Source organism: Lutjanus erythropterus, chromosome 2 (assembly GCF_056507025.1).
Source record: "Lutjanus erythropterus isolate fLutEry1 chromosome 2, fLutEry1.hap2, whole genome shotgun sequence".
Lineage (NCBI taxonomy): Eukaryota > Metazoa > Chordata > Actinopteri > Lutjaniformes > Lutjanidae > Lutjanus > Lutjanus erythropterus.
The window spans coordinates 44778260-44795660 of NC_139318.1; the positions used below are offsets into that span (position 1 = coordinate 44778260).

Below are 17401 nucleotides of genomic sequence, written 5' to 3' on the forward strand. Positions count from 1 at the left end.
CACTTAAAGTTTGACACTTTTGCTTGAAAAATGAAAGAAACAATTGATTATCCATAGTTCAATTAATCAACTGATCATTGCAGCTCTACTTTAGACCTGTTCAGCTAGATAGAAAAAAAAACCACTAGAAACTGAGTGTTGGCATTCAAATCTACCAACTGAATTTACTTAAAACAACGATTTTCCACAGCCAAACACTAAAAATAGAGACAGAATTTGACTGGCAGTTGTCAGACATGCTGATGAAAGTTTTGGTAGTGATCTGTCAGACAGAGAGACCCCACAAACTATTTCATGTAAAGAACATCTTCATATCCAACATATCTGCAGTGGGCAACTGGACAATTACATATCATTATATTACTGGTGCATTTTAAAACAAAAATGAAGCAGCGTGCAACAAGAAAATAAACTGAAATAAAGAGAGAAAAAAGGAGGAGAGAAGAAGTCTGTGTCCTCCCTCACCTCAGCCTGCCATGCCAGCGCGGTGGCGTTGAGCGCAGAGATGCGACCGGCTCCTAGAACTGCGATCGTCTCTCCATCATCGTCCACCACCTTAAAGTCCAAATCCTCATTATACTTCCTCCTCTTGACCTGACGTCCTGAACGCCGCTTCTAAAAAAAACAAAAAAAAAAAAACAGGAGGGATATGATTAGTGACAAAAAGAGGGAGGAAGGTGAGGTGAGAGAGGAGGAAGAACTGAGGAAGATTAAAGATGGAGAAGGAATAGACGAGGTTTAGGCAGATGATTCAGACGTGGAGAAATGGAGGCAACAATACAGTGAGATATTTAGGGGTGAATTCAGGGAGAAGTGTGAAGACGAAGAAGAGAGGAAAGGAGAGATGAGATGAAATGGAAATAACAGATATTAAGGCGAAAAAGCAGAAAGTCTTGAGCGAGGAAGGAAGGAAAAAAATGAAATGCAAAGACGGAGGAAAACCAGAAAAAAAATGTAATTTATCTCTAATCTTTTTAACTGAACATGCAGATGAGCTGCTTAACAACAGAACACCAGGTAATTAAACGATCAGGAACATCATGTCCAACGCTGTTTACACAACAGACGTAATTTAAAAATCATGTTCGGTATGATAATGATGATGTTCTGCATCCTGTATTACTGCTTTTTTAAAACCACTGTTGATGCTGCAATGTCTGTAAGATCATTAAAGGCATATCAGCTGTCAAATTAATTAGAATAACCTGATATCTTTAGGAAATGAACAACTCACCTTCTGTTTTAAGTCTACAAGAATGTCTCTCTGATTTAAAGAAAGCGAGCCATAAAACTCCATCTGCTTCCTGTTGCAATCAGGATGTTGCTGCTTGTCAAAACATGTTAGAAGTGAACTTTGGTGCATTTGGCAAAGCTCTAATTTGTCCGATCATGTAAAACTAAAGTCTTTAACAAAAGCTGAAATGATCTTAAATATTACCTCTAAAGGGTAACGTCTGTATTTATCGACCTTCACATGTTTTTGCGTCTAAGAGCCTGTTCATACCTCACATTAACATGCACCCTGGGTGGTCTGATCACAAGTGGACACCTCTAAGTACAGGTGTGAGTGCACCCATGACGCACTGAGGATACACAGCACCGTGTGGGGCCACGCTGAAGGTCCGCCTACTCAACTGACATCCTCCAAGTTCATTATTTGGTTCATTGTGATGCAAATTACCTGTTTGGGCTCCCTTACCTGCCAGCATGAGCTGCAAATGTGTGTGAACACACTAGTAACCACAATATCCCCAGACTCCCTTAAAAAATTGAGCAATTTTGAGAGTTGCTACTATTAGGCTGCTGGTTAAAAACAACAACGCATTTTGCAAAAGTGTTTATTTGCATACGGAGTGGGGAGGTGAAACAGCTCCAGTAAATTCTCTGTCATTTTTGGCTTCATGTAAATTCAGCATCAAATGCAAAACATCAATTTGTTTCTTTCCTTTGGGCCTCACACGTTTTCATATTATCTTAAATTTCTCTTTCATTTTTTTGTACCAAGGGCTCATACAAACAGGCCACACTAGATTCAGCAAACACTTACAACTTCAGATACACCTGTGCATATTTAAGTGCACGAGACTCTGCATGAGACTTGTAAATTAGCATAATTAATGCCCCGATAAGGCTACTATTTCTACCCCATATATCAGGAAGCGTTCAAGTAAAAAGAACTTTATGAGTTTGGAGTTTGACGTCCTGCTTTTAGAGATCCATAAAGGAAAATCTGTCATTTTAACGGTGTCAGCAGTGGAATTAAGGGACCTTCTACAGCAAAGAAACAGGAAAGATGAGTGCTTCTAATGCCGCGTAGGCTGAGGGTTCATATCTGAAAGAAAATTCTAAATATGAGAAAATTGGTGAAAGCGACAAGTCCAACTAAGACTGGCTCTTGCGTTGCTGTGCAGGCGGGAGAGATGTGGTGTGTTCAGAAGCACACTTTTACTTTCTCTGACTGTGTTATTAACGCCTCTAAGTGTCATCTGTGACGCAAAAATTTTCTACACAGTCAGAAGAAAGTAAAGCATGCATCCAGCTCACAGTTCAGGTTTAAAATCCCAGAGTGCATCTCTCCTGCAGGGCTGCTGACAGAGCAGGTAAAACATGAGCAGGGTCCAGCGTTCAACTTTTTTGTTTCTTTTTTACTTATTTGTGATCATCAAATCAGTACAACTAAATCATAGCAACTAAGATTAATTATCATGCTTAATACTGCACTGAAACAGAAAATGACTAGAAAATGTCCATCCCAGTTTTTCAAAGTCAAAGGTGACATCTTAAAATGTCTTGTTTCGTCACTTTAAAACCAAAGAAAACATCATTTTCTGCCATTTTTGCATTAAAATTTACTTAAAATGTTTTGACTATTGATGACTAACGGACACAAAAATATTTGACCCATTTTCAAACAGCATTTGGGTTGAAAAACAGCAGTCTTTCTGTCCACTCACCGCGTTATCCAGGGGGTCTTGGCTGTCCTCTCCACCCATGTTGAGGGCTGACATTGAGGTAGTGTCGTCACTCTCCGCCCCCTCCTGGACAGCCAGCTCCTGGTTTCTCCTCTTTCCCTTCTTCTTCTTCTCCACGGGCGCTGCGCCAGGATCTCTGGGAGGAGAGGAATTCTGATGAGTAATTAGCAGCTGTAGTCGCCTGCAGCAGAGTTTTCCTCACCGAGCCAGAGGCTGGAAACTCTGCTGCTCCCCGAGGATTTGTACAGGGAGCTGATTGAGACAGTAATATCTGATACAGAGGTTTCATCCTCACTTTGTCCTTATAGAGACACTATCACCAGGACAAGGGACAACCGCTGAGACCAAGCAGCTGGTGATGCTGGCAACAAGACTGGAGCACACTTTGGACCAGAAGGCTGCCAGTTAGATTCCAGAAAACCAGAGCAGAGGAGCTGAATGAAAAAGCAGGGTTTTTCCTGGCTTACGTCCAAAGAGGTGATGATCGAGTGACTTACTTGCAAACTTGTGGCAAAAGCAACTGAAACATGATTTTTTTTTGAAAGACAGGAATATGGTAGTTAGATCATCTGCAGCTTTTCTTATGTGACACATTTCTGAGTGATTTCTGAGTTTACTACAGGAGGCATTTGATCAGATCATCAGAAAGTGTCTGTGACACAGTGAAGATCGAGAAAACAGCAGGGATTTGAAAACAGATATTGTTGTACAGTTGTAGAGATCAGATTAAAAGGTGGAGGAGGAGGGAGAAATGAAAACATACCAGCCGCTTAAACCGCAACTGTGCACTTCTGAAAATGCAAAGAAGCTTTTGTCCGTGGATCTCTAAACACATACCTCTGATCTAAGATGTCATCCACTAGCTACTCCGACCCCTGAGCTAAAGAAGCAACATGCTGTTTTATAAAGGAGATGGAAGAATCATGTTTGAGAAATAAAAAAATAGGATTTATGTACATGGGGTCCATGGCCATTTTAGAGACAGTAGAGGAATTGTGATATATTCATATTACAACCCCGGGTCCAGAAAAGTTGGGGTATTGTTTAAAACATCAATAAGAACAAAATGTAATGATGTGTAAATACTTTTTAGGGTTATTCAGTTGAATACAGTACAAAGACAAGAAAGTTCAAACTGACAAACTTCATTGTTGTTTGAAAATATATAATCATTCTGAATTTGATGCAGTGCAACACGTTCCAAAAAAAGTTAGGACAGGACAGGAGCAGGTTTACCACCGTGATGCATCACCTCCTCTCTTAACAACATTCAGTAAGTGTTTGGGAACTGAGGACACTAACTGTCACATGAGCAGAATGCATCTTGTCAACGTCTCGCTGAAATAATCAGGGACGTCTCTAAAAAAGACGTTGTCTGTATGGCAGCATATGTCGCTCCAAAACACGTATGTACCTTTCAGCACTAATGGGACTTTCACAGACAGTTTCCCATGATGCCATGGGCACTAACACACCCTCATACCATCACAGAGGCAAAATTCTTTTTTAATTTCAAACAGGAACTTTTTCATTTTGCATTTCTGTTGGCAAAGACAGCTTCTAAACTGAAATGCTCAGTGCAGCAAACTATTCCGATAGCCCAGGAACTGTTTTAGCAAAAATCAATTAAATATTCTAAAAAGTCATTATTGGCTCACTCAAGTGCTCACTTGCTTATAACTGTTTGCAACACACAAATTATTGAAATGTGAGCAGCTGCATATATAAAAATGCAAATAAATACACAAACTTCCACTCTAAAGATGATATTTCAGTTATTTTAGTGATATTTATGATTGTGGTGGAATAAGCAGGTTGCATCATTAAATTCAACAGAATAATGATTGAAGGATCCACAAATATCTTATCATATGTACTGGCTCTGTCACACATTTTCAACATTATTTTATTATTTTATTAATTAAAGGTTAATTCACTACAGTAAATATTCATATTGAAATATCAGCAATGATATAACTGTTATTCTTACTGTAACATTTTCAAAACTGGCAAAGATTTTCATCCCAAAAATGTGAATCTCACTACAAGGCAGCCATGTTGGATTTTGCACTCAGACGCAGGCTGCTGGCTGCAGAACAGTTGATAATTAAGACTGAATACAACAGGTTTTGATCATATCGATGTTGTAGAGATCTCAGAAACTCATGCGTCACATATGATCCAAGTGGCTACTTGACATTATGCTTCTTGCAGTGTGACTGTTTCATACACACACATCACCGTGTTGATGCTGAAACAAAATGCGGCGTGGCCCTAATACTTATAAAAACGTTGCGCTTCATATAGGCTTTGACTCAAGGTTATTGCTGGCAGGATGAGGGCGCAGCAGGATGGTCCACGCCCCGATGGGTCTGCACACACAACACACCCACTTCACACAGGAAATCAATAACCAGTCCATACGTCGCCAGTGCGTCACAGCGCAATGATGCATTATAGTGCATCATACGCACACAAAGACAGTACAGTAACAAATCTTCATCTGGAGGGAACAACAGCACAGTCCAGAAATAGTCCAGCAAGGAGCAGAGTAAGAGAGGAAACAGCTCTATATGCACCGAGAAGCTGGAGGGAGAGAGCACAGTTAGAGCACCCCAAATAACAATCAGCCTGATAAAACACTCAATACAGAGTGACTCATAGAAAAATGAGAGACGTCCCGCAGATAGAAACAAATTAAAGAGCAGAGGGAGGTAATAGATAATTAGAATAGTTATAATTAGAAGTAGAATAAGTTCCCTTTGAAATCAAACAAGTGTGGAAGAGTGGAAAATATTGCTCTTGCAACTGCATTAATAACATTTATTGACTCAAACGTAACTGAACCGTATCAGGTGATATGCTACTTCGTTGCACCTTAAAGGGATAGTTCACCCCAAAACAATGAACATTCAGACATTATCTACTAACCCACAACAACAACGACAGCGCTGCAGAATCTCCCGAACATTTGAAGTGGATGGTGACCAGTTTTCAAACTTCAGAAAACAACCAACAAAAAACATAAAATGATTCTGATTCTGATGATTCTGCATCACCGTTTTCCTGTGAAAGTCCAGCAGTGTTTTGTGGACTAAAGAACTAAACCCCACCTTCAATCGTCATGAGGGTGAGTAGACTAACTATCCCTTTAAGGACAAATATTACTGAGACCACTACAGAAAATTGCAGATGAACTTTTAACATCCAGGAATTTTCAAGCTAGTCTTTTTGATTGTATTTAATGGGGATACAACAATACCAAAAAACTCACGATACGATAAAACCACAATAAAAAGTCCACAATATGATATTTATCACAATATTAAAAAACAAAGACAAATGTCAACTATTTTATAAATAAATATTTTATATAATAAATCTCATGTGTAGAGCTTTTTTTGTTCATCTTAATGCATAAATGTTTTTCCTTTTAACTTAAAGTGCTTTTGCTTTCCTTCTTTAATAAAATGAAATAAAAGAAGGCAGCTGTGACTTTAAGCGCATGCAAAAAGTTGGCATGAATTGTCTTTGGCAATGACTGCATGAATTGTGTACGTGCAACTGCACAACAAAAACAATGCAGCTGTCCTTTTATAAAATAAAACCAAAATAATAAAATAAAATAATTAACCATGCAATATCACAGTTTGCATTTTCACAGCCCTTGCAAAATCCAACAGGTCGTTAAATCCCTAGTGTTTAATTCTGTCTCCAAAATATGTAAATGTGTCCAAATGACATCCCAAACACTGAGAGCCTGAGCCGTCCGCTGAATGGACAGCACTGTGAACGAGTGACACAAATGTTCTGTTGTTAATTCATACTTGTTTTATACAGCAGAGCCACATACTGTATGACTCACTCTGCTGAACATACATTCGACCCGCGTTTGACCCCGTTCACGAGACTGTCGTCACTGATAAACCTCACAGAGAGCGAGAGACTGCAGCTCCACTGCCATCACTGCTGTGCCACAGTGGTACATATACAAAGCTTTATATCACACAAAATAAGCACTGAACAGTGTTACGTTATATCAGATTCACGGCTGCACGCTCCTCTACAGTCCTGCTCATTAACAAACCCCAACCCTCCATCAGGAAACAGACCAAAAACCAGCAAAACGAACGTTTCCAGAATGAATTTGTGTTAATATATACAGTGACCGATATTTTTAATGAATGAGCTGATGATGAAAACTTGAAACACATTAAGCCTTAATGTTTTATTAATTGAAATGATTTGTCCAAAGATTTTAGTGCTTTTACACAGAAAAGCAGGACTACTACACAGGGGCAGTTCCATCTGGACTCCTTCATCACTTCATCATCGTCATCATCATCATGTATTCACTGCATCCCGCTTAAGGACTGCAGACCGCTCTTTAGAAAAATGGTTACACACACGCCGAATGTTTTTCATATTAGAGCTGCAACAATAAGTCGACTTAGTGTAGTGTGACTTTCTATATTTTTTTTATTTTGGTATAATGTTCTATAATATTCTTGTAGATATTCTCTATATTGTGTATTCTTCATACACTTTATAAATACTTACTGAATATGCCAAGACTTAAGCGATTTTAATTCTCTTTGTTATTTATTTCTCTATTTATTTTTCTCTTCTGGTGCTGAAATAATTAAATCTTATTTTCCACATGTGATGTCTGATAACTTGCTGCTGCAACATAAGAATTAAGAAGAAAAAGAAGAAGAAAAAAGAAGTTTAGGATCAATAAAATCTATCCCTTCATCCCTCTAATTAATTAGCTGTTATCTATCAAAAAAATCGCCAACTATTTTGATAGTTGATTAATCAATTCCAAAATCTTTGTCCAAATCTTTGATTTCAGCTTTACTAAATATACTACTATACTAAAGATACTAAATATCTTTCAGCTGTGGCAAAAAAAAAGACATTTACTTTTTCCCAAAGCCCAAGCAATCAATATTTTTCTCCATTTTATCAAATGTTTTATGGACCAAACATCCCTTCAATTTAATAGAGAAAATAATTGTTAAAAAAAAACAATCCTTATTTGCAGCCCTTTTTTATTTTGCCATGAAGCTGTTCATTTTAACAGAGCGGCACTGTTATTTTGACATTTTCAAGATGATATTTGCTTATTTTGCATGAAGTAACAAAACTAATATATGGTAATAAAAAAGACAAAAACAAGCATTGTAGCAGTGAAATTTAAAATAAAAAAAACATTAATGGGCTCATAAAATCATTTCAAAGACAGAAACAAAGGAGGAAAAGTAACAACTGTACTATCAGGTACAGAAGTTAGTCAAACTGCTTCTGAATTAATTGATGCATAAACACTGAAAGTTTTCAGGTTAAAGAGAATTAAATCTGAATGTGTTCTTTGGCTTTAATGTTAAATAACGTTGTGCTCTGATTGATCAGTCACTGATCGTTACCGGCTGATTCTGGTCGTAAATGGTTTGATAGCTGGTCTCTGTAACGGCCGACCAGACGATGAAGCAGCAGCGTCGGAAATGAATACCTGCCAAGAGTAAAATACAGGTGGGGTTTTCCATTTGGTGAGTAAATCTTGGAAGGCTGTCCGCCACACTGACAGGTGAATGTCTGCACCAAAATAGTCCCGCAATAAAAAAAAAAACTGAGCCGAGAGTCTCGACCGTCTTTTGGTGTCATTCACAGGCGAGGTGCTTCTGTCCTCTGCTGTCACACGGACAGGGACTTCATGGTGCATTCAATTGCACCTTGTAAACTCAGAAATCTATATCTGAATGGCCAAGAAGGAACGTTCCTGTATTTATATATAATATATTTATATTATATTTTTGTAAATTTCAGCAACATAAACCCCAGTGATTCCAAAGGGTTTCACACTTTTGAGTTCAGCAAAAAACTGTTATAACAATATGGAAGCAGTATGGATGCCAGGTTTGTCATTTTTTCTTAAATCAACAGAAAACAGAGACATCATGAAGAGCAGTTCTGACCATGTGCAGAAATATCTGTAAAAAGTTGTTGCACAGGATCTTTGAAATGTAAAGATGACAAAATGACCCATTCAGCTCATTCAGATGGATAAATATGTGGCTATAAAGTTATTCATGTCACTGATTGTGTGTCAGTTAAAGGTAAGTAGGGAGGAGAAAGTGTGAATGTGAGTGTGAACGGCAGAGACGGAGCTCCTGAGCTAAACAATGAGCCTCATGCAAGAACCACTCGTACCAACAGATTTGTTCTTAAGTGGTGCGTCCCAGTGATTTAAGAGAACTTGTCGCATTCACCAGTTTTCTCGTATTTTGAATTTTCTTTCAGATGCGAACACAGTTTCCGAGTGGTCCAGACCTGTCATAGATTCATGTGCAGTCAGTCTGCTGATATCCACACTGAAGTTTTTCACTAATGACTGAATATTTCATTAGTTTGAAGACATTTTGAGTTTGAAATTTAAATTACACTTCATGGTTACCCTGTTTGACTACATTTCAAATTATAATATACATGTAAATTTACATATAAAGGCTCTCATCATTCGTTCACTGATCTATTATTACCTGCTGTCAAGTGTGTTGGTTGTATATCTGCACATGCAGGTTTATAAAGTCTCTGTCCAGGTGAACGTCCTCATTTATTCTGTCCTCTGTCTCCGTGATGAAAACTTCCCCTTCTCCTATCACAGATCGTCCCTTTCTGTGGCGAGTCGTTTTTTTTTTTTCTCGTTTTCTCTTAAGTCATTTTCATATCGAGACATTTCTTCAGTGACAGTCCAGCCCTTCGGTAACATGGCATTAACACCACTCACTTTTCCCATTTCTTTGCTTCAGCAGGTCTTTTAATTTCACTGCCGACACTGTTTAAATGACAGATTTTCCTTTATGGATCTCTGACAGCAGGACGTCAAACTCCAAACTTGTAAAGTTCTTCTTTTTTTCTCATTGGTGCCATTTTCATGAACGAACACTTCCTGACATACTGAGCAGGAAGCGCAGCCATATATGGTGGTATTAGGGCGTTAATTATGCTAATTTACAAGACCATGCAGGTGGATCATTTACACGGTTTTCTGAAGTTACGAGCTTTTCCTGAATCTGACGTGGCGTGTTCATACAAAAAAATTCAGAGAAATTTAAGACAAGAATAAGAAAATGTTCTTGCATGAGGCCCAATGTCTAATCTAATTCATGTAAATTTACAAATCTAATATTATTTGTGAGTGGAATCGTAAAGTATAAATGTTAAGGTTTCTGTCAATATTTTATCATGCTTGTATGATAAAAACACATTGAGATATTAATGTGAAAACACACTCTTTCATGAAAACAGCGTCTACATCTCTGGCAATGTATAGACCCCCATTGATCCCTTATTAGTCATATTCTTCTTTTAAGAATTGAAGCTGGCGTCTGCAGTGCAGAGAGGGACTGGTGAATTTAAGACTGTACTGTAAACTGTGGATGGAGGGGAAAAAAAAGGTTCTCCTGTCCCAGTTAATGTTATTCTCTGTCTCCCTACTAAAAGAAGTCAAAGCCAAAGTGAGCGGTGAGAAAAGACAAAGCAACAGATTAAGATGGAATTAGAACTGCACCACATGAGGACTTTCTAATCTTCTTGTGACTGGTGTTATCCGAACAAAACGCGAGCCGTTACCAGCGCCCGACCTGGAAATGACCCGAGTCTGTGAAGTTCACACGTCTTCCTCTTTCTCCTCGACAACCACGTCTCTTTCCCCTCAGGTTTCATCCACGTTCCTCCTCTCCTTTTTTCGTCTTTTCTTTACCCTCACTAAACACATCTCTTTCCTTCTTCTTCTTCTTCCACAGCAGTGATTGTGATCTATTTTCCCTCCATTACCTTTATCCCTTTTTAGTCTCGTCAGCGCTTCTCCTCTTCCTCTTCCACTCATCTTCATTTTTTCCTTCTCTCTTGTCTCTCATCAGTCCGCTGTTGCCTTTCTTAACTTGACATCAGTGACTCATCTCTTCTCTCTCCCTCCACTTTTTCACACTTTATTTCTAACATCTTTCCCTTTTCTCTTCTTCTTCACACTTTCAATCTTAAACGCTACTTACATTTTCTACTTCTTCCACTGGAGAATATTGACTTTCTTTCTTTCATATCAGCCTCCTTTCTTTCCTGCACATTATAGTATCATAACCTGTCTCAACTTTGTTCTCTTTCTTGCTGAAATCACCCAAAAATACATTTCTGATCTGCACTCATCTCTCCAGTCTCTTTGTGAACAGCCACAACTCGACTCGTATCCTGTTTTCCTGCCATGCTCTACAATTTATGTCATTTATCTTCAGGAAGTCAGGATGTCTGCTTAAACCAGAATTACTTTGTGACATCCATATGCTTAAAAATACAACAAGAATCCCAATTACTGATCTCTGTTTGCATATATTCTCTTAAGAGTGTTCTTATTTAAAAATAAGCAACCAGACAAAACTTAGAGAAAGTCACCCACTAAAAGAAAGAAAGAAAGAAAAAGAAGGAAAAGGGAACAATTTGGGGAGAAAGGTGCAGAGGACTGCATGAAAGGACGATGAGCAGTATGTCAGTGTGTCTGTTTTTTGTTTGTTGTGGAAATTATGGATCCCACGAGGGATAGAAACACTTGGGAAGAACAGAAGGTGGAGTTATGCATGAGATTTTGTTCTAAATATTATGTTAGAATATAAGCCTCAAGATGGTGAAGTTCTGGTCTGCAGTTGAAAATGATTACGGGTAGGGCTGCAGCAAACAATTATTTTCTTTGTCGGATTTATCTGCAGAAAATAATGAAAAGTAACCATTATCATTTCTCACAGCGCAGGGTCATGCATTCATATGGGTTGTTTAATTCAACCAAAATGTCCAAAACACAAAGATATTCACTTTTCAACCATACAACCCCAAATCCATAAGTTGGGTTTTTATAGAAGATGTAAATAAAAACAGAATGCAAAGACCTGCAAAAGCTTTTCAACCTATATTCAACTGATACAGTACAAAGACAAGATATTCAGTGTCAAGAATCAGTCTAGTACCTTAACTCTTTTACTACAAAGGGGTCAAAGGTCACAGATGTTCAATGCTAGTTGCCCCTTATGTGCAGAGATTTCTCTGGATTCTCTGAATCTTTTAATGAGTCTTGAACACCTCCCTTTAATACCCAATCATGATGCTGTCACCTGTTACTAATTGTGTGTGTTTTTTGATTTTGTCTTTTGTTATCCCCGTCCCAACTTTTTTTGAAACATGTCGCAGGCAACAAATTCAGAATAAGTGTGTATTTCCAAAAAAAAAACAAAAAAAACAAAGTTAATGGCTGCATTGTATTCAACTGAATACAATCAGTGCATTCTGTTTCTATTTGTTTTGGACAACGTCCCAACTTTTTTGGAATCGGGGCATGACAAAATAAACCACAAACCTTAATTACTTATGAAACTAGCTGCAGATTACTTTACAGTCAACTAACTAATCATTTAATCTAATTGTTGTAGCTCTACGTACAGGTTAGATAAATTGGAATATATAGAATAAGAATTTGTGATTAGAAAAGTGTGCCATAAATGCATCTACATCAGATATATACACAATGCATTCTGTATATTATCTTGTCTAAATGAGGTAACAGACTCCCCACATACAGGAGAGACTTGTGTATAAGTGGCTTTAAAAACTGAAAAGGCTGCAGGGGAAAGCCTTTTGTGTAGTTTCCTCTCTGTTTCCAGGCCTTTAGAGTAGCCCTTGTCTATTTGTTTGTTCATCCATCACACTGCATCTCAGATCCAATTTCCAAAAATTGGTGAGCCAATTCAATCTTGCACATTTCCAAAACTTCAGAATCTAAGCTTCATTCTAGCTGCTCACTTTGCTCTGGTACCACACTGTGTATCCACGTTGTCCTGGGTCTGAATACAACTCTTTTCATCTTTTCTGACTCCCCAATGAAGCAAAAAAAAGAAGCCAAAATATATCCTTTAAGTGAAATTTTACGGAGACGCTCGGAAAAGAGCTGCATAATTTGTTGCAGATGACAGGTTTACTGCCGCCTTGCTCTCTCTAGCTCGCCTTACTGCATCAGTATCCACTTCCTTGGGTTTTTCTACCACAGCCTTTCTTTCCCATTCTGCCCTCTTCTCGCCCTCTTATAAATCAGTAAATTGCGAACCAGTCAGACAGTCTTACCTGGGTTTGCGGCCCCTCTGTTTTGGCGCTGAGGGGACTGGGGGGACTGGAGTCTTGCTGTTGGCCCGGCCATTGTTCTTGCTGTGGACCTGCCCCGGGACCTTAGAGTGGAGGCCTGGGGTAGGAGGAGGTGCTGGAGGACAGAGGAGTGAAAAACATGAGCATGATCGTCTTTAGGGCTCGATGATAATTTCCATAAACATGTCTGTACAAAAACTGTTGTTATCTAGCTCCTGATGCCGTGAGAAACCAGGGAGAGTTTGTCTCTTTTTGATCTTCACACTTATCTGAGAAACATCTTTAGAATCAAAACCCTGCTGAGGTAACCAGTCCACCAAGTACGGCACATCTGCGCCACGGTTCTGATCTGCCCCACCAGCAGAGTTTCAGAAACATTTCAGCAGCAGAGCGTTTTGCCCACCTGATTATGTTTACTTGCTCAGATTTTGTTGATTAAGTCATCTATCCTTACTCTTTGTGCTTCTACCAAGAACAAGCAGGCTACGTGGTTAAATAGTTTCTTATCTGTCTGTCTTTATGATCATGAGTCTGCACAGGGTCTTTTATTTTGAAAATTCTCTCTGCCTTTTCTGTGCCTGACTTCCTGCCCGTTTGATCTGCTCTGTGCTAACTGACACGGCATCCATCATCAATAGATTTGCCGTGTATTTGAAGCGGAGCTGGTTGGACAGACACTTCTGGGACGCACCACAGCTTTTCTGGTGCACAATCATTGTCTAGAACGGCCGCGGCAGATCGTGTTACAGCTGCTGTGGCGCAGCCGTAACATGATGCAGCCATGCCTGGTGGAAACTGCGAGTAACTCTGACTTAACTTGCCCGCTGCTGAGTGATAAACCAACCTCACAACTCCACCTATCTAGCTAGCCAGTTACATAGGTAGCATTAAGCTAAATAAATAAAGATAGGAATGTCCGCGATTGATCAACTCATGGATTAAATGTTGCTTCCCTCACTAGTCAGCACCAGAAATACTAGCCCAGGGGTCAGCAGCTTGAGGCTCCGGAGCTGTATGTGGCTCTTTCGCCCCTCTACACTGGCTTCTTGAGGTTTTAACAAAAAAAAATATCTGGAAATGAATTCTGTTTGTTTTTCTCTTTTAAACACTGTAATTTTCATTTATCATCATTATAAGCCTGAAGTGATTTGTGCATTCTCCAACTGTAAAAAAAATCTTTAATATTCCATCAACTAAAATCAGCATCTTAGTCTACATCTGTGGCTCAGCTCCTTTTCCTCTAAATATTGCCACTTGCTACTCTTCAGTCTCCCTTGGCTAGCTGCCAAATTCAAAAGAAGAAAAGTGTAAAGAATTTAGCAGTTGCGGTTCCAGCCAGATTTGCAAAAACAAATTGCTCTTTTGATGGTAGGAAGGTTGTCCACCCCTGTGCAAGTTGGTTAAATGAATTATCAATGTTTCAATGAAATTTTAACAGTTTTAACTGTTATGTAGCCACCTGCCACTAGCTGGGGATGCAGCTCCAGCAGACAGCAGCCTCCCCCTCTCTGTGCTAATACCTGGATGTAAAATCAGTGCAGTTTGTCAGTATTTTGATCTAAAAAAAATAACTTTAACGTTGCATGTAGGCTGCATCAGAATAAACTGATATATAAGGACGCTGGAGCACATGTTTAACCACATTCAGGACAGACGTGGACATTAACGCTGCTGCTAGCACTGCTGAAGTTAGCCACATTTGGCGAAACAATGATTCCTGAGTGTTTTCTTACTTTTACACTAGTCACCTTAGTCGTAGGAACGTTCTAATAAAATATGTGAGATTCTACGTCTATCTAAGAATTTCTTTGATACGACAGGGAGCAGTTGTTGAGCTTGCTAACTTAAGAGGCAGGCGACATGTGATTGGCTGAAAGAGGGGGCATTTTGAAATAAAAATGTCTATAAAGTTCGATAGAGAGTAAAACAAAATTCAAATTAGGATTTTCTGAGAACGAATTAGTTATAATAACTCCTTAAATTATTTCATAAGTTATTGTTTCATTTATGTTTTCCACAATTTATTCATGTAATTATTCATTTGATAAATAATTGCTTATTTATTTAATATTGAAAACTTTGCAGCTCCATACAGGCCAACATTCGACTCAGCACTGACAAAGACTGTAATAAAAAATATTACATGTAACACTTCTCTTCTTTTAAAACTGATTTTTGCTGTGTCCAGCTGGAACGTATTGCGAGCTGTATGCAGGCACGCAGGAAAGAGGAGCCTCTATTGAGAAGCATTTCATTACATTTTCTTCAAAGAATTGTGTGAAAAAAAATTGAAAAATGTCCATCAGTATGATAATTCTCTCTTGTAGTTTGAAAAGGAACTCTGACCTTTGCACACACACCTTTCACTGCTGTGATTATAGATATAAAATGTATACAATTCATATTTGGCTTCATCTATGTTCATGACAAGGAGTTTCATCTTCAGACATGCACTGATGCATATTTTTGATGCTCACGAGAAATCTTTTTTTAAAGCTTTAAACGATGCTAATGCACCCTCACACACATATGTGCACACACACAAATTCACAACTCAGTCTCAACTGAATCCAACAATTGCATTTCAGTTAGATAAATTCATCCCGACATGTCTGATCATGATTTAAGAACACAACAGTCGTCATCTGTGCCTACCAATTAGTGCTGAAATGTTCCAGCTTCGATGCTCATTGTGAGATGACAAGTTTGACTTTTTTCTTTGGTTGTTGACTCAACACACAAGACTCAAACACACACACACACACACACACACACACACACACACACACACACACACACACACACACACACACAACTGATGCACCACCAAAAGTCAATCAGAATTAGAAGCATCTAAGTCATCTAGTCAACCTGCTTTAGGGGCATCTGAAGTTATGACAAACAACAAGTTACAAACAGGACTTTTATTGATGATTATTTTCACCATTAACATTTTTTTTTGTTACTTGCAGGGTTTGTATAATTTTTTAAAAGTAAAATCCAAGCACTTTTAAGGTACCTAAACCAAAACTGGTTCTATAAATGCATTTTGATAAATGACATTAACAATTAATCCATTCTTTCTCAGAAATTGTTGTCAGTCTTTTCTACCAATCGACAAATTTATGGAGAGGTTAATTGTTTCAACACAACCTTAAAATACAACAGAATTCCGTGTTTAAATGAACATCCTCCCACACAACCACCTTGCACCTTCCACTCAACTCTAACTCGACTCTGACACACAACCACTCAAACGCCATCACCAACACCCACCACAAAAACACACACACACACAGAAAAAAAACAACACACTCCAGCCATTGTTTCTGCCTACCTTGATTCGTGGGTACAGGAGGTAGGACTTTGACCTTCGGTTTCCTTCCTCTTTTTCCAGGCACCTTAACAGGCACCTGAGCGGGTCCGGGGGCGACGGCAGCGACCGCCACTTTCCCCCCCGCCGCATTCTTCAGCTCAGTCCCGCCCCCTTTCCTCCCCTCCTTCCCCTTGGTCCTACGCTCCTTCCGCTCCTTGCCTTCCTTGGGCTCCTTACCCTTCCTCAGCGTGACCACCGTCGCCTCCTTCTCCTCCTTTCGTTTCTTTGGTTTGCTGCTTTCCCTTTCCCCGCCCTCCCCTCCGCCTTTCTCCCGTTCTCTCTTGTCCTTTTTCTTTCGTTTCTTCTTCACCCGGCCTCCTCCTCCTCCATCGTCCTCCTCGCTCAGGGAGGACGGAGGTCGCGGCGTCCCTCCGGAGTGCTTGGTGGCGTGGGCCCCGGCCAGCGTGCAGTGATTGGACGTCGCCGTGCTGCCCACGGGGGTGAGGAGGCGGAGCTGGTCCTTGGGGCCCACGACCAGGTGTCCCCGCGGGATAGTGGGAACTGTGGTTTGTGCGTTGCTGTTTTGGTCCGAGGCAGAGGAGGAGGCTGCTGCAGCGGAGGCCGGAGGTGGCGTGTGCTTCAGGAGACCAGTGAACATCTGGAAAAGAAAACTACGTCATTAATTCAGTTTAGCATTATCATACTTCTCTCATTCACACATTTACTGAAGCTAGCTAGTCATAGATTAGCAACCATAACTAAGCACCACAGGTCTGTCAAACTTTTCATTTCTCTACATGTTGAAGCCGTGTGCACGGGTCTTTAAAATTAAACTTTATCTTTGTCTGCTATAAGGTAAGCTGACAAACATTAGCATCTCCGGCTAACTAGCTGCAGTAAATGTTACCTGCAGCCAAACTTGTGTTAGACA

The 17401-nt window shown here is 39.5% G+C and overlaps 1 protein-coding gene across 1 annotated transcript in view; it reads right to left on the minus strand.

Annotated features, from left to right (window-relative positions):
- Window positions 1–17401, minus strand: part of chd6 (chromodomain helicase DNA binding protein 6) — a 159946-nt gene that overhangs the window by 67153 nt on the left and 75392 nt on the right. The window contains exons 3-6 of the mRNA XM_084741045.1: window positions 16492–17128; window positions 13137–13269; window positions 2955–3108; window positions 466–615 (exon numbers count right to left, since the gene is read on the minus strand). Of these exons, the coding sequence (XP_084597171.1) occupies window positions 466–615; window positions 2955–3108; window positions 13137–13269; window positions 16492–17128 (1074 nt within the window). The remainder of the gene's footprint in view (window positions 1–465; window positions 616–2954; window positions 3109–13136; window positions 13270–16491; window positions 17129–17401) is intronic.